The sequence below is a fragment of the Blennius ocellaris genome, assembly GCF_963422515.1.
Source record: "Blennius ocellaris genome assembly, chromosome: 2".
Taxonomy (NCBI): Eukaryota; Metazoa; Chordata; class Actinopteri; order Blenniiformes; family Blenniidae; genus Blennius; species Blennius ocellaris.
In genome coordinates this window covers 32,235,991-32,253,970 of record NC_137651.1, presented here as the reverse complement: position 1 = coordinate 32,253,970, position 17,980 = coordinate 32,235,991, and the positions used below count along the sequence as shown (strand labels likewise).

Sequence of the window (17,980 nt, the reverse complement as noted above, 5' to 3'; positions counted from 1 at the left end):
CGTGACGTGAACAATAGCTTCAGATACCACAGCACCTTTCTGCCTGCATGTTTCCACACGTCCATAGGACTGACTGGGGCCTCATGACATCCACAAAGGACACCAAACGGTGTGACGGAGCTCGTAGACCTTTTCAAATAGTGTGGTGTGAAATCTTGTGGGATTACTGCGGAGCCGGAGGTATCGCTCTGAAACGCGGAACACTCACACCACAGCTTCCTTTAATCAAACCAAAGTGGTTCTGTGGAATAAATTCTGAAACCGGACTCTGGAGAATGAGTGATTCTGAGTTGTGTGCAGAACTCCGTCGTCGCTCAGTCATTAGAGGCAGGTGAGAGGAGCGATCAGAAGCCTGTGGGACCGGGGGTGAAACGCCTGTGCTGCTCTGACCGTGAGGATCTGACTGCGACTCTTTTCTCTCAGTTGGCAGGTGAAGCTCAGGAGCTGTTCTCGGTGCGTCATGGTCCAGTGAGAGCTGCTCGCACGCTGCCGGCCCCTCACGTCGGTGAGCATCACTCTGCTTTCCCTCTGCCCTCCACACTGACACGCCTCTTTTCACCCTGTCACCGTCCACTACCTGAAGGTTGAGCTGGGAACTGACTCTGTACAACACGGGGAACTCAGATTGTGTGAAAACCTCCGTCAGCAACACAGTGATGTCTTTCACTCAGTTTGATCGAACCTTTGTGGAATTAAACCACACAAGTACACTGAGTACATCTCAGTTCCTCTCTATCGACACTGTGTGTATACCATTTCTGTCATTTACTCTATTTTAGAGCATTTCTTTTTTTACTGGATTGTTTATCCTTTTTATTTTTACTTATTCTATTTTCTTGTGCTCTTTTTTGCTCCTGTTTAGATTTACATATGTTTACATATTTTTAATTCTTTCATTTTATAATTCTGCACCTTCTTACCGTGAGGTGTTGCAAGGTTGTGTGGGGAGGAATAAAGCTCTACTCTACAATTTCAAAATGACAATTAGAGTACCTTTTTCCTCACTTAAGTTTGAAGACAAATTTATTGAAGTATTCATCTTTACTTATATTGTCTGATTGTATCCAAGGTTTAAAAGCCAAATCAGCAGTTTGAAATCACAATATTTTGAATCACGTCTCTATTTGGTATGTATTCTTGCTCTGTTATTACTTCAAGAGGTTGTTTTGTGCTCCTCAACATACTTTTAATCTAAAACTAAAAGTTAAAGGTTGGCACACTGGACTGTCAGTCCAGACATGGCGACCTGAGTGTGTTTCCTCTGGTATGATTCAGTAAAATCCTGCTGTGAAGTACAAAATATGAAAGTACTGCTGAGTACCGACGACCTGAACACTGCTTCACCTGGGATAATCCCAGGAGGAGCTACCTGCTTATCCCTTCCTCTTGTAAAGGTTCTGAAGTGTCTTTTCCTGGAAAACAAAACGTGAGGAAAACAGCCTGTTGGTAACCGATTTCAGCGTCCAAGGTCGGCACTTAAAGTGAAGTTTTGTATGGCACGTCCTGATGTAGTTTGGTTTTGTGGGCCATTTCGGTGGCGCTATGTCATTAGAAGGAAAGGCTGATGTTCACTGCCTCATCCTGATGCAGAAGTGAATGTGTGATTACTGCTGGCCGGCTCTCAGTCAGCGGTGGCGACTCTGGAAACTGCTCTGGAACTGATCATCACCGCAGAGTCTCACTCCCTTCCTCAACGCCACCCATCAGGTTTCTACAGAGTCATGTTATAACAGGGGTGTCCAACATGCGGCCCGGGGGCCAGAACCGGCCCACCAGGGGATCTAAGCCGGCCGCCATGTGATTCTTTTTAAAGTATAAATATGAAAACTGACAGAGGCTGAGCTAAAAACACTCGATTGGCAAAAATGACATTCAAAACCGCCCTTGGTCAGAATTAATTAATGCGTCTGTGGAGGTCACATGACGCAACGCCTTTCACAATAAAACAACGAGTCCAACTTATGTGAAGTGACACTTTAGACACGTAAACTCAAAACAATGTCCAGATGATGACAAATTGTTTTAATCCTGAATAAACATACGAGATCCAGATAAGATGACTGAGGGTTTTTTTTTTGCAAATATAATAATATCTGATTTGCTTTAATATGTATATTTCAGAATAGACTGGTAAATTCTTGCAGTTACAAAAGGATCAAAAGAAGGAAAGACTTTGCATTTGTCCATATCTGCAGTTTAATATGTGACGTTTGACTTGTTGGCCCCCAGAGGTCAGAGGTCAGATCAGGTGGATGTGGCCCCTCAACTGAACCAGTTTGACCCCCCTGTGTTATAACATATTCTGTACATGTAATACATAGACCCTTAGCGGCATTGTTAGCATCAATGCTACATAACTATTACATAACAGACAGTTTTCTGAACAGAATCTTAAAAAAAAGGCATGGATTTTTTTTTTTTTTTAAGCTTGTCATGAAATTACAGATTAGACATGTGGAATCCTTCAGAATGTGAATTTAGGCCCTGTTTACATGACGACATTTGAAATGGCATCATTTTTAAATTTTTGTTTCAGAAAAGTTGAACATTTACATGGCAACATTCTGAAAATGACGTTTGAAACAGAAACAGAAACAGCAGGAAATGCTGAAAATGATGTAGTTTCCATGTTGGTCCACGAGTTGATGCTGTTGTTAGTTTTAGTACTGAAGCCACAAGTTCGATAAGTTATTATGTTGACTGTCAAAATAAAAGCTCCAAGTCCCAGGAGGATATGGACTGAGCAGGACAATCCATACAGAAGGTGGATGGAGGGTTCATCCTGACTCATGTGTGTTCGATCTCCTTCTGACTAGAACATTTTAACAATTCCATTTATGAAAATGATTCCTGCTAAAAGCTGCTGTGTTGTGTGCTTTCAGCCACACACCATCTCATCAATCACAGCTTCTCATACTTATCAGTAATTGTTCTGTGTTGTGACACGAAGCAATTTGAAGCTCCACGCTGCACATTTTACTGCTTTTTTTTCCCCCCGTCTGAAACGACAGCAGCAGTATAAAGTCCTGATGACTTTGACCTCTCAAACCGTGACATTTTCCAAATGATGACAAACAAATGTTTCCTTGTTTCACTGTCATTGCTTCAAACGCTGCCTTGATTAGAGACATGAGTTTAAATTTCCTCTCTGCAGGTGTCAATCAGTGCTGTGAAAGTCAACTTGTGGTTTCTCTCTCTCTCTCTCTCTCTCTCTCTCTCTCTCTCTCTCTCTCTCTCTCTCTCTCTCTCCTAGTTTTGCTGAGTAAATTGCCTTTTTGTTCTGTTGTGTGTTCCGGTCTTCCTGGCAGATTATTTCAACAGTGCACAATGGCACCATTGGAGGAGTGCTGGAAGTGGATGAAAGCGAAGCGCGCTAATAAGAAGCAGCAGATAGCCCCCGACACATGAGGGGGGCAATTCTCTCGGCAGAAAATAAATATGAATTGTGCTGCTGAAGGGAAGGATGCTGATTGCAATCTGCCAGGGCGCAAACAGTGTCGCTCTGTGGTCGGCCATTAAAAGGCCAATTGTGTGTGGACGCTGGGCGTGGGTGGCCCAACTTCTGGAGCCCCGAAAATAGGTGTCGATTATTATGAGGGAAGGTTCCTTTTTCCTGGAAGGGAGACGGAAGTGAATGCATTTATCCACATCCTCTGGAGACTTTTCAAGCTGTAATCCTGTGTTGTCCTGAGAAATGAGAGGGAATATGTTCCCTGACGGGAAACAACTGAGCATTGAGGGAATCTGAATGTGAATTCGCAAGAATATGTGTGTGGGTCTTGTGCAGTTTTCCAGCCGAGGTCAGTTCCTATGTCAGCACAATAGAGTCACATTGCTTCCAGCGCTGTGAAGCCGAACAATACACATGTTGTTTGAGATGTGTTCGGGGCATGTTCTGCTATTATCCAAACAAGCTGCGCCCCTCACTGTAGCCTTAAAACACACGGTCCACATGGAAGTCAGCAGAACTTGCTTCAATTACTGTCCATTACAGTAGTAATCAAATCATCTCTCCCCATTCATCAAATCTTGCATTTTTTTCCCCCTCCGGAGCATTTATTTTAGCAAATGTGCCATTTCACTAAGTCTCCCAGAGCCATATTTATGTTATGGCTCAATATCTTGACTGGGAATGATGTCTGGTGACAGAGACATGAAAGAAGCAAGGACCCGGTTGGGAGTGTTAAAGGCTGGTGGGGAAGGCACCATTTGCTCTCACGCCATACCACAGGAACTCGGGCTGATTACTGTCAAGCCTCAAATTACTCTCTTCTAAAGGGTAACATCTTCTTCAATCTAAGCTCCCCGTCCCCTCAATCCCCTGATCCTCTGCCCGGCTTCAAAAATGAGACAATTAGGGAAACTATGGGCCTGGCCCACTTAATGCAACATGTTTTCTCAATATGCCCACTGGGCTCCCGCTACGCTGTAATTCCACACTCAAACTCCAAAACAAACAAGGAGTCTCACTTGCTTGTGCAACTTTAAGAGGATTTGACCAGCTTAGTTTGGTTTGTCATTATGTTAGTGTTTATTTCTTTATTTTCCACAGCTTTTTTTTTTTTTTTTTTTTAAAGGTAGATGTCTGTAAAACGTGGGGCATCTGGGAGGTTGTGGATTATCATGGTGGTTCTCAGGAAGGGAAAACTCTTCATTGCTTAGAGGTTGCTTCGTGACCAATGAATGGATGAGAGGTCAACAGTTGTAATGTAATCAGCAAGCTTCCTGTCATGGAAGGGGGCGCCGCAGACTTTTATTGAAGAATGATCGTCCTGTCTGCCCACAGGTCCTCTGAAGACGGACACTTTTGCTGAAAAGAGGCCTCTGCTCGGAGTCTGCAAGAGCACAGGGTCGTCGGGGTGAGTCACGCTTCACAATGAACTGCTCTTTTATGAGCCCGTCTTCACCTTTCATACCGCTCAGAGTGTGCACACAAACGTTGCACTCTTGCACATTCACATGAAATCTTCTTAATTGATAAAAAGTCACAATTTAAGAATTTCCCTCTGGGATTAATAAACTATTTTTATTCTATTCTGTTCTATTTCTTCTGAGATCTATGCATTTTTCAAAACTTCTTTCACGTTTCAATTGAAAACACACCATTTTGCATTTTTGTTTCAGAAAAGTTTAAGAGCAACGTTCTTAAAACAATGTCCATTTACACGGCAATAGCAGAAACACTAAAAGCAATGTAGTTTCCGATCTAAACATTAACAATTAAAAATAAATTGCAGGCTGTAGTTGGCCTGCGGGCCGTAGTTTGGGCACCTCTACTCCAAATACTACCAAAGGGAGAACATAGACATTCTAGTCAAAATACAGCATAATATTTTTTTTAAATACCTGCAGCTCCAAATGTCTCTGTTGTTTTGTGTAATACCGTGCAAGCCTCTTAAAGTTGGAGCTAAATTTAGCTAAACTTTCTAAATCTATCTCAAATTACTTTACAGTTCTTCAACTTCTTCCTACCTTGAAGGCCTAGTGAAATGTAAAACACTACTTTGCAAAAAACGGTAGTTGTGGTTCTACTTGTAAGGTTCCTCCGACTGCCCCACCACTGCTGTCGCATAACAAAGTTATTTGAATTTTGAATCTCCAGCCGATGAAGTCGGGGGAATCCTTCTTCTTCGTGAGCGTGACATCACGAGTTGTGCAGATCTCCATCTGTTGTGTTTATGTCGGCATGTTTCCTCTTAAATATCCAAGTTTTTACAGTGTTTTGAAGTTATAGTCGGCGTTTTATGAGCCTTGATGAAAGATTGAGCCTGGAAGAGACCAGAGAGGAGAAAAGGAGCACGGGCGGTGGGAGCCGCTAGCTCGCGCCGCTAGCAGCTAGCTCGCGCCGCTAGCAGCTAGCGGGAGCCGTTAGCTCAGGCGGCTAGTAGACGATCCAGTAACACCTGGACTCATCTTCAGTGATTCCACAGTCTTCTAGCTCTTGGACGTGTTGGATCCAGGAAGCCGGTCGTTCTGCCAAAAGTCAGGAGCCTCAAAGCCTCAAAGGTGAAAAGTGGCGGCTGCTGAGGCGAGGAGACGAGGACGAATGGAGGACGAAGCGTCTTCTGCTTCCTCAAACATGTTCCAGACGGGGTCACCGATGGCAGAACCACCTTCTGTGTCTTCTTCACCAATCACTGGGTTTGAAATGACCATGATGATGAACTCGTGATGTCACTCTGTTATTGTCAGAAGCTCCGCCCAGCAGAGGAAATAGCGCCGTTTATCTGCTATTGTCTCTCAGATTGTCGTGTTTTAACATTTTACCTTCAGCCAGTTAGCAGGAAAATGTTCTAGAAGAGACACCAGAGAGTTCTGGAGGTGGAACCTTCATTTCACGAGGACTTTAAAGACAGGATTCACTCACTTTCTACCACTTCACCACAATGGACCAACTTGTAACGTAAAGATTTAAAAGAGAGGGATAGAGAAGAAGTCAAACCAGCAGATCTGATCTGCTCTTGGACAACTTCAGCTGAACTTCAACACAGTTGTTCCCCATCTCATCTCTTCAATACCTTGTGTGCAGTGGAATTGAGACTGTGTTGATGTGTGACGTTCCAGCAGGGCTGGCTCTGCTGGATTGAGATCTTCAAGCAACAGATGAGATTTCTTGTGCAGTCGGAGGCGCTGGTCATGTGTGAGTGTGTCTTGTCCACATGGACATGTGAGTCTTCTGTCCCTGGGACAGCACACCATGACGTGACTGGAAGTCACATTTTCTCCTCCAACTTATCCATCTGCTCATTTTCAGCGGCAAAGGGGGAACAGCAAGACGATCCGATGGAGCTAAAATACTTTAATTGACAAGGTGATGAAATGTTTCAGTGGAACAAGGTTGTAATGTGTAAAAACAAGATTGGGGTTGCTGTCTGTCCTCATGGCCTTTCTTTACAAAGTACAGAGGAGCATGTTTCACTGCTCTGTTATCAAATACAACAAATGCTTCATCTTAAAGTAACGTCTAATAACGAGAGGGATCAAAGGAGGCCCGGCTTTGTGCTGCGAAGCCTTCACATGCACCCAGCTGGAGCTGAGCCCGTGATGTGGGCTCGCTGAGTGTGATTCATGGATTCTTCATGGCACTGTGGTTTGTGTGTGAACGGTACCTGAACGCCTCACAGGCACACAGCAGGGAGATCAAACAGATGTGTAGATCCCTGGGATTTTCTGGGCTCGTACTGGAATGGGGGGAAAAAAAGAATTTAAAATGTGACCGACCCCAAAACGTTTACCCTCCACCCCCCTCCACCTCCACCTCCACCCTCGCTTCCTCATGCTGCTCTTCCAGAGCAACACACAATTTAACTCAATATGTCCTCTCCAGGAAATGAAATAAGGAAGTCTGGCTTCAGCCGGGCCAGGATGGAGATTGGGCTTGTTCCCCATGACTAATTCCTCTTAACTAAATGAAAAATGTTAATTGCGGCTAGTAGATTGAAGACTGAAATGCTCAGAAAACTGTTGAAATTCAGCTCAATTCATAGTCAAATATTTAAACATAGTCCCTCAAATATATGTTATCTTCAACTCCTCTGCTGAAGTTCGAGGCTGTTTGCTCCTCTGCAGTGTTTGGAGGTTAGCAGTTAGTATTTAGCGTTGCCCTGCAGCATTTAATCGGACAAGACATCTTCCAGAAACTTCCTGAAGCCTTTAAAGCTTCAATAAGTAAAGTGAAGCAGATGTTTGAGCTCATTGTGGTGATCAGCTGTGTTTCTTCTCAGACCTTCCATATGGCGAGCTCGCTTGAGTGTGACGAGCTCGGAGCTCGCAGCAGTAGTGTGCTCGCTGCAGGTTAACATCCGGAGTGTTGGCGTCATGTGCTTGGTGCAGCTTAAAGTTTGGTTTGTGCAGTGCAGCAATGGAGCGGACGTATTCCATGCAGTGAGTTTATTTGAGCACTGCGGCAGGTAGGAGGACTGCTGCGTGTTGCGCTGGAGCTCCAACTAGTGGCGGGCTGCTGCATGGCAGTTGAGGGTGGAGGACGTTAGGGCGACTCCTTGATGCCTCTGTGCCGCCGCGGTAGCTTCAGCTGTCCCCGGTGACGCCGAGACGAGGCAGCGCTCCCCAACGGTTTGGCGACTCGGCCAGGCGTCGCTCGACACTAATGCTGAAAACATGCTTTGTGCTGAAAAGCAGAAACCCTGACCTCTGGCTGAATGGCGGTGCCTGGTCTTCCCCCTCACTGAAGTGCTCGGTAAATAACACTCTGGTCACAGAAAGGAGGAAAAAGGCTTCCGGGTGCGGCGCAGTACTTTCCACTGGGCCTGTTCATAAACTTACTAAGGTCCTCACACAATTTTTAGCATATAATCATTTTGAAATAACAGCTTTTGTTAACCACCAAAAAGGATGCCGTCCTGACACTTAAATGGAAAACAGATTGGAGCCTTGGCCACTCCAGCCGCGCTGGTTTAGAAGTTGGTTCAGTCAGCTCGAGGCTTAGATTACAAGATTTGCAAATTAAAGGAAAACCAGAGAAGGGAAAAAGCATGTGTGCTGAAGCCCTATACTTGTGGATTTCCAGCCAGGCACACTCAACATAATTTTATCAATGGAAAGGATTATGCGTTAAGTCCAAACAATGTATGGATCCAATGATTTTCTTGACAGTGCAGCTCCATGTGCGTCGCCTGCACTCGCTGCACTGCTGCCAGTCAGCGCTGGGAAATTAGCGAAGAATGCTGGTGCCACTGCAGGCCTCGGTGTGTCTGCTCACATTTCTGGAAAGGATTTGTTTCCTTCCTCTCTTGCTGTTGTGATTATTTTCATTCTTGTTAATTACCTTCACAGGTATTGCATTTTTCTGGGGAGGCTTCACACGGCTCTCTCCCTTCAGGACGGAAATGTTCTGCTTGAAAAAGTGCCGTTGGTTAAAAGTTCAGTGATGAATACGCGCGCTTTGTTCTCCGTAGTTGGGGAACTGTTGGTGACATTTCCGTGCCCCCCCCCCCCCCCCCCCCCCCACAACCCCCCCACTGCTCCTCCACATGCTGGGGCTCCAGTGTAGAACGGGATGTTTCCAGAGTCATCCTCATCTCTGCCTCCAGTGTGGTTCTTCATTCCAGAACCAGTTGGCCGCTCAGGAGGAAGATCACACTTATGTAACTGCCAATGATCTCTTTCCCGTCAGAACTCAGACTTTGTGAACTGGATCCCGAGGCTCCGGTCGGTGTTGTGGTTGCGGGAGCAGGCCGACGTTCCTTGATGGTGTCGTTTCCACTGCAGCGGCAGTGTGACATCAGATCGGCGCTCGTCCAGCTGGAGGCGTCTGTGTGTCTTCACAGAGCTCCACCTCCTCTCGCTCACGTCTGCCACAATTCATGTGTCATGGCTTTTAATCACAGCTGGTTGAATAATCCCTTTTATTGGAAAAATAACACACAATATGCCTTAATACTTCCAAAGCAACAGTGTAATATTAAAAGAAGTGCTGGAGCTTAGTCCAACACAAACTTTCTTTAGTATTTATTTCCTTATTCTTTCTCTGTGTAAACTGTGCCACACCAGGGTCCAATCTGGAAACACCAGCTTAATGTGGATTTATTACTGGATTGGAGCACTAACAGAAATAAGAAAACACAGAGACCTGAGTGAAGTGGCATTAGTATCTACTAATCCTGTCACATTAAATCACATCCATCGTCAGATTTACCAGAGGAAGCCCAAAGTCAAATCGTTTTCTGTATTATCCAACGTAACAAAATTCAAACATGTATTTTATACAATTCACTGAGTTTTGACTTCATAATCTTCAAATTTCAAGTTTTTCAGGATGTACTCAAATGTCTTTGCATCAAAACAAAGGGAATTGAACATTTCTCTATTTTAAGACATTACATTTAGTGACTACACACTCAAATTTCTTGCAAAGTGTCTTAAAACACGTATTCAATCATTTGTAGTTGAAAGATTCCCTGATTGAGCTCCACACATTATGAATGCTGCTGCCCTGTAATAAACACTCACCTGGAGTAAGAGCTGCTTCAGCAAAGACTTTAAACTGTAAGAAATACTGAAACGTAACACCTATGTAAAATACGATTGTGTCCATCTTCAGTGTCACACTGCAAGTTTAGTCAAAAACACATATGACCAAGTGATCACTCACCTGATGAATGCAAAACACATGTTGCTGTTTCTGTTCTGTTCTCTGAGAGATAAAGCCACGAAGGCAGACATTCTACAACAAACCATTTACTGTAGAAACTGCAGCTTCCAATACCTGAAACACCAAAGCTTGCAGTGGAATTGAAATCAATTTAAAACGAGAGAGATTCACTTTCTATACAATCAACACAAAAAACATCACCACATCAGATACACGGAGAAGAAAGAAAGCTGTTTATGCGCTTCCCGACACGTGAGTGTCCATAACTCAGTCTGTTTCAGAGGGAAGGAAGCCGGTTATTAATTATGTGGTTGGAAGCAACAGATTCTACTGCAGGGCCTCACAAGCACACGTGATGACAAAAGCTTGCTGCGGCTCTAAGCCGTGTGTTTCAGTGCATTAACATGACAGCTTTTGCTTTGCACACCGGATGTATTTGTCTTCTTCAAAGTGTATTAAATGGAAATCGTCAAGCATTTGTATGCAAAATGAGACATCAGATTAAAGGGATTTGGAGAAGTGATGCTTTTTATCCACCGTGAGGTTATGGTGCTTTTCACTGTCACATTACACACACACACGCGCACACACACACACACACGGTGGGGGGTGTCCCGCTGATTGCACTCTGATCCTGAGATGAAGTGCGACACACACACACACACACACACACACACACACACACACACACACACTCACACACACTCTTCTCTTTTCCTCCTCATGGCTGAAGTTTGTCTTTAATTAGTGGGCAGCGATGTGGCGTTCTCCCGTCGTGGACTCGCTCTCCAGATTTCTTGTCACGGCCCTGCGTGGAAATGAAAGTGGCTGTAATCTGGTCTCCCACTTCCCTGCTTTTCCCTCTCCTCCCTCCTACACACACACACACACACACACACACACACACACACACACCGACTTTACTCCGCAGCGTTTATTTTGACTTGCGTGTCTGTTTTATGTCTGTCTAAAGTGTGTTCTGCCCTGCCAGTTTTCCCCTTCCAGTAGGAAGTGGGATTAAACTTGGTAGTAGTGGAAGTGGTGCACATAAACACAGCCGACAGGCTGAATGATTAGGAATGACTTCTCAAACCTTCACCACAGCCTCTCTACCCCTGTGGTCAAAGCAATTAATATTATAGTTTACTACAGTTTACCTCCCGTGTTTCAGCCCACTACTGGTGTAATTCTCCACCACAAGGCAGCTCTGCCTTGCTCAGGTGTCTCTCTTCTAGCCACCACTTATTTATCAGTTTACACAAAGTTTCAAGTAAAAAACACATTTCCAGGATAGGAAAATAATGTGCGTTTACACGGAAATGCTGAAAAAGATGTCGTGAGCAAGTCAGGCCAGGAGTTGGTACTGTTGTTTGTTTTTGTATTGAAACCACACACACACATGCAGAAAATGACAAAATGTGCTCTAAATCAGGGAGTCCACAAGGATCGCCAAACGGCAACATTTTTTACCGGACACTGGTCCAGTAATCATGCAGTTTTTACTGGACCGAAGTAAGGTTTGATGAAAACGTTTTTTCTTTTATATGAGGCTGTAATAAACTTGTCTCCACAGGAAAGTATGTTATGGAATATAGGAATGGTTGCATGTATTCTCTCAAAATGCAAATGGAGGTTAGTATAAGGTCAGAAAAGGAAGCAGTACAAACTATTTTTAGTTCCCTGTGGACAATGTGGAGTCTGCGTGACGTCATCATCTCTAATAAACTAGTTCTATCTTTAAAACCTCACGATCACTTAATTCATTCCTGGAGAAATTCCTAATCAACGCAGGACAAACTGCAGTGTTTCCAGCTGGAACACAACACCAACCATTGGGACTATTTTCAGGGGGTTTAGCGTGGAGGAGGACGCAGCTTCACGGAGGTGTGAATCGCCTGCTGCAGCGGAGGAACTGCTGTTCACTGTTTTGATGTCGATGCCGCTGTTTTAAAAGTCACGTCTGGCGGCAGAGCGCCTCGCTGTAACAACGGCTTTGCAAACGTCGATGTTTGATGTGTTGCTTTGTGGTGTTTTGAGCGTAAAATATGTCCAAACAGCAACATGTTGTCATGAAAAGTTGGATCGCCACGATGCTCTCTTCCCCAGCCTCAAGCTTGAATGTCGAGCCCTGAGAGTGATACATGAAAGATTGGGACATAAGACCAGTTTTAAGAGGATATTAACCATTTTCATTGGTAATGACCAACTGTCCGACATGTTTCGCGACCACTGGGTTCACCAAGAACCACATATGTAAAAATACATTAACAGCCAAGCCACTCACGTGATGTAACACACCAAACAACTCAAAAAAGTGTCTTCTAGTCCAGGAAATCCAGTGTAATGTGCAGTTAACCCATCAGAAGGTTAAGAATGTTTCTTTGAATGGTAAAGCTGGGAAAATGCTGTTCCAGAACAAATAGGGTTTACCTTTTCTCTTATCTTCAATAAAGATATGATCCAAATTGAGCCGAATGAATGACGCTCCCTTCCCCAGACCTGATGGTCTTCAACAAGTCAACAAACACACCCTACACTGCATTCCTTCTTGATCACAAATGCACTTGAAACCTTTCTTTGGGGTATTTTGTGAGTGACTTAAGTACAGCTGTGACGGGCTATTTCCCCGGTCGTAAGTCAAACCTGAACGTCTCGGCTGAGGTGCAGAGGAGACGTGAAGCTCTGGCTCAAAGTGTCACTCACAAACAGATGCAGTGCTCCATGCAGAGGTCATGCTGGTAGAAGTTTGAGCTCCTCCATAACCAGATGTTTCGTGTGTCAAGTGCTTCCACTTAGCTCCGACAGAAAACTGGCAGACGTTGGTAGAAAGGCTAAAATTGGCTCTAATGCGCGCTATGGTTTAGGTAATGAATATTAATATCCACTTTGCTGCTGTCAGAAGAGCAGGCAACACACTGGATTTATGGTCTGCACATACATCAATTCCAGCATTTTATTTGTCCCACTGCTTTCAGTTGGATCATTTCTCTCTCCGTTTCCCTGAACTTTCTACAGTTGGATTTCATGGCTTTGTTTGTGTTGCTTTGCTGACCTTTTGGCTGCACCATCATACAATGCTTTAACATCGGGGGACAACATCAGCAAGGGAGAAGCTCCAGTTTACCATAAAAAAATGAAAGTGAGAAATTAAACATTTTCAAATAAGTAAGTAGTGGCTGTTTGATGTTTTATTAAGAGTAGTAGACATTTAACATTACTGAGACCTGAGCCCACAGACCAGTGCCTCCTTCAGTCCTTCGTCGTGAATCCATACGGCATCCATACGGCCTCCATCACGCCTCCGTTAGGCCTCCATCACGCCTCCATTAAGCCTCCATCACACCACTATTAGGCCTCCATCACGCCTCCATTAGGCCTCCATCACACCACTATTAGGCCTCCATCACACCTCCATTAGGCCTCCATCACGCCTCCATTAGGCCTCCATCACACATTCACCGTGCCTCCATCACACCTTCATTAGGCCTCCATCACGCCTCCGTTAGGCCTCCATCACGCCTCCATTAAGCCTCCATCACACCACTATTAGGCCTCCATCACGCCTCCATTAGGCCTCCATCACACCACTATTAGGCCTCCATCACACCTCCATTAGGCCTCCATCACGCCTCCATTAGGCCTCCATCACACCTTCACCACGCCTCCATCACACCTTCATTAGGCCTCCATCACACCTCCATTAGGCCTCCATCACACATTCACCACGCCTCCATCACACCACTATTACGCCTCCATCACACCTTCACCACGCCTCCATCACACCTCCATTAGGCCTCCATCACACCTCCATTAGGCCTCCATCACACATTCACCACGCCTCCATCACACCACTATTACGCCTCCATCACACCTTCACCACGCCTCCATCACACCTCCATTAGGCCTCCATCACACCTCCATTAGGCCTCCATCACACATTCACCACGCCTCCATCACACCACTATTACGCCTCCATCACACCTCCATTAGGCCTCCATCACACATTCACCACACCTCCATCACACCTCCATTAGGCCTCCATCACACATTCACCATGCCTCCATCACACCTCCGTTAGGTCTCCATCACATCACTATAAGGCCTCCATCACACCTTCACCACACCTCCATCACACCTGCATTAGCCTCCATCTGGCCTCCGTCAGGCCTCCAGCTGAGATTAAGAACAGAGAGAGTTACAAAAGAGGAAAACCTTGGAACTGCAGAGCTTCAGCTCCTCGCTGACTTTGATGTTTGTAACAAAGTTCATGATATGATGGAAGTAGTGAAGCAGTCACTAAAACTAACGTTCACCTTCCTTTTCTAGTGTTAAAATCTTTGAACGTCACATTTTTATAGAACTCACATGTCAGTCAGGGTGCAATGACATCGTTGCATTTCTTTTCATAGGAGTGTGTCACGTCGTCTCAAAGCTTTTCTGTGTGTTTGCTTTCCTGCCAAGGTTCAAATCCTGCTCACAACATGATGGATCTTGGCTTAAGCCATCAGCTTTTGGCAGAGCTAATGTAACATTTCTGGTTTCCCATTTCAAAAAGCCGTATCAGTTGAATCCCTGTGGAAATGCCTGAAGTTTACCAGTCCAACCATCACAGCTCCCTGTCACTTTCAGCAAGTCTGGCCACCACTTCCCAAACCCAGGTTGTATTTGTGTAGCATTTGCAAAGCATGTAATTGTCCTCTGTATTTGGGGATCTTGTAAAACGTAGCACCAGTAGGAAATGTGGTGACGTCCCATCCTTGTAAATGAATTTATTTGCCTGCATTTTAATTCCCCGCTCAGGCTTCAACCTCTGCTTTCCACAGCCACATGAAATCTTGTGGTTTTCATCCCCTGGTTTTTAGTTCTGTTCATAAAAAAAGATGTGTGCATATCCTCCAGCCAAAGTGCTCATGGAATAAGTTCAGCATTGATGTGAAAATGAAAAGAACAGATGTCAACATGTTTCATCAAGGAGGAAATGTGCACACTGGAGTGATGATAATGGCACAATAATGAGACACGTGCCACCCATAAAGGTCTTTAATGATCTTTGTAAACAGTTGTGCATCTAAAATTAAGTCTCACACATGATTGTAAAAGTCAATAAGCACCGTTGTGTTTGGAGAAAGTCCAACTGTAGTGCAGTGACAGAGCCGCCAAACAGCACCGTGACCCAAACAGGCTCCAGATCCTTTCAGCAGGCCCCACGCTCACTTTACAGCACTGCTATTTAAGATCAGACCAATCCAATTTTAGACTGTTGTGACCTTGACTGAAGCGGAGTCTAATAGTTTTCACCCTGGTTGAGTTTCCTGTCTGCTGAAATCTGAACTAAGACAATGTACAGAGCGTTAAAGCTCTGCCGTCTGTCGTTTTATTCGGGCATTTTATAGTATTTCACAGTGGAGACCTTTTAGCTCAGGGGTTCGTGCTGCTGTGAAGCTAGTCGTTTGTCATGTTTGTGTGAATATGTTGACAAAGGGAGAATCTTTTTACTTAATTTAGTAGTGTTTTTTAAATGTATTATTAGTGGCATAACCCCTTGAGAAGTAACATGCCATTTTCGAGGGGGTCCTACAACAAGCATCTCGAAACATTAAAAAATATAACGCTAAGTTTAAGTTCTCAACACTTGTCTGGTACCTGCTGGAGAATTTCGGGGGGTGGGGGGGGGGGGGGGGGGGGGTTCGTGATCACTCAGGGTTATAAGGTCATGGGGCTGGTGTTAAATCACAAGCACGTTATTCTTCTAGGAACCAACCCGGCCAACCAGGAGTGTGTGTGTGTGCACGTGCACGTGCATGTGCGTGTGTGTGTGTGTGTGTGTGTGTGTGCGTGTGTGCGTGTGTGTGTGTGTGTGTGTGTGTGTGTGTGTGTGTGTGTGTGTGTGCGCGCTGTATCTCCTTGTCCTGTCACAGGAGGTAGATGAGTTGTTCTCCCTTTCCTCCATCTCGCTGGCTTTGCAGCCCGTCAGGCCCAGGGGCCAGTTTGAGTAATAGTAATTGACACATTGATCTAATAGGCCATCATAATAGGCCTGTTACTGATCTGGGCGATGGTGCCCGGCGTCACCTTAACATGTGCAAGGATTGACATCCCGCCATGATCCATAATGATAATTGTGATTTAGCCTTGCTTTCAACCTACCCCCGAACGTCCTCAGCATCAGGAAATCTCATTACATCTGACCCCACGTTGCCTCCATTAGAACTGGGTCATTTGTTAAAATACTGCAAAAACAAAACAATTGAACCTTGTGCCATTTTTATTCTATAACAGCGCGTTATCGTTGTCCCTTTGAATCAATTGTGGAGGCCCATTTTTCGGGATAGAGCCTTGAATTGGATTGATTGGACTCTGATAATGCTGAAATCGATGATGCAGCCGCCTGAAAGTAAATTATCATTGGGTTGAATTTAAGTATTAATCTTAATGCTGTACTCTTGATTGGTAATGGTAGCCCTGCTTGCTCTCGGGACCTTTGAAATGTTGACGTTAACTATCAGGATGAAAACAGCTGTGACGTTCCTTTAAAAACTTTATTCCGGTGGCACTGTTTTTATCCTCACAGTGGTAAGACACTGCTTCCTCGGGTTGCTAAAGATGACTCACCTGCTGCTGGCAGGAAATACGCCAACATGAAATAATGGCTGTTCGTGTGATTGCTACAGTTTCTCAGCTACAAATGAGGGAACTACATTTTAAATGTTTTAAACTCACCCAAAATAAATGTACTCTTCAGGTGGCATGTGGATCATTTATTCTGGTCAATATACTTTCAACAATTGATTGAATACGCAATACCTCACTCAAAAACACTGGGATATTTTCTTTCTCTTTCTTTCTTCCTTTTTTTTCTCCTTATTCAAAGTCGAGCCATATGATTAGACTTCTCAGATCCGTATCATCGGGTGCATTAGATTGACTGAATTGTGCTTTTTGTGTTGTTGTCAGTGCCTTAAAGCAAAGCGTGGTTTATCGGCAGCGAGCCGTCCAGCCGTCATTCAGACCGCCACTTTTTGGAAAAGACGTTAAAAAAGCATCTAAAATATGTGTATAGTGGACATCACTACTGGCCACCGTGTAATTTTGTCTAAATTATAATTTCTTTTTTTTTGAGAATTATCAGCTGGAATGCACAACTTGCAACTGACTTCTGGTTTTGTATTACGCCCAGTAATGAGTGATGTGATTGGTCAATTAAGACCACATAATATATACCTTTAGTATGGCGGCCTCTGATTGGTTCATAATTCTCTGACTCTCTCTGATGCGTTCAGATGCTGAAGCAGAGAGCAGGAGTTTAGAGGAATTTCCTCTCCAACATGCTGAGGAATTCTTCTCTGTAGAATCCACACATGGGACTTATTCTCTGATCTGTCTAACCTTTCATTTCCAAAAGGTTGACATGTTTAGATAACTGCACATCATTCAGTTTTTTTTCATTGAATAATACAAATATTCTTTGCTGTGAAAATGTTGATTTTGATTAAAGTATTGACAATCATGCTTGTTCCGTCACCAATTTAATTGTGTGTGACTGTGACTGTGTGACCGGCCAATAGGAGGCCTGCAGATAACACATGAGCATGTCACAGTGCATTAAAAGCTGATAAGAGGATCATTGAAACATGTTCACAGTCCAGTGAGTGAAGGAATAATGCAACGTAAAGTGTTGTTGAGTGTCCTGAAAAAGCGCTGTATAAAACCCTCCATTATTAGGACTTGTTGACTGTAACGCTCCAGTGAGGATGTTTTCCTCGACATGTTGTTTTTCACCTCTTGGCCTTGGCCATGCAGTGTGTGTCTTGTGCGTCGGGTTGTAATGCTGAACTGAAAAGCAGATGTCTCACCACCACGAGGTGGAGA

General features: G+C 44.4%; 1 protein-coding gene across 1 annotated transcript in view; it reads left to right on the top strand.

Annotated features, from left to right (window-relative positions):
• The window catches only part of bcas3 (BCAS3 microtubule associated cell migration factor), a 370,231-nt gene that overhangs the window by 21,410 nt on the left and 330,841 nt on the right, over nt 1–17,980 (top strand). The window contains exons 6-7 of the mRNA XM_080511322.1: nt 424–505; nt 4,787–4,859. Of these exons, the coding sequence (XP_080367448.1) occupies nt 424–505; nt 4,787–4,859 (155 nt within the window). The remainder of the gene's footprint in view (nt 1–423; nt 506–4,786; nt 4,860–17,980) is intronic.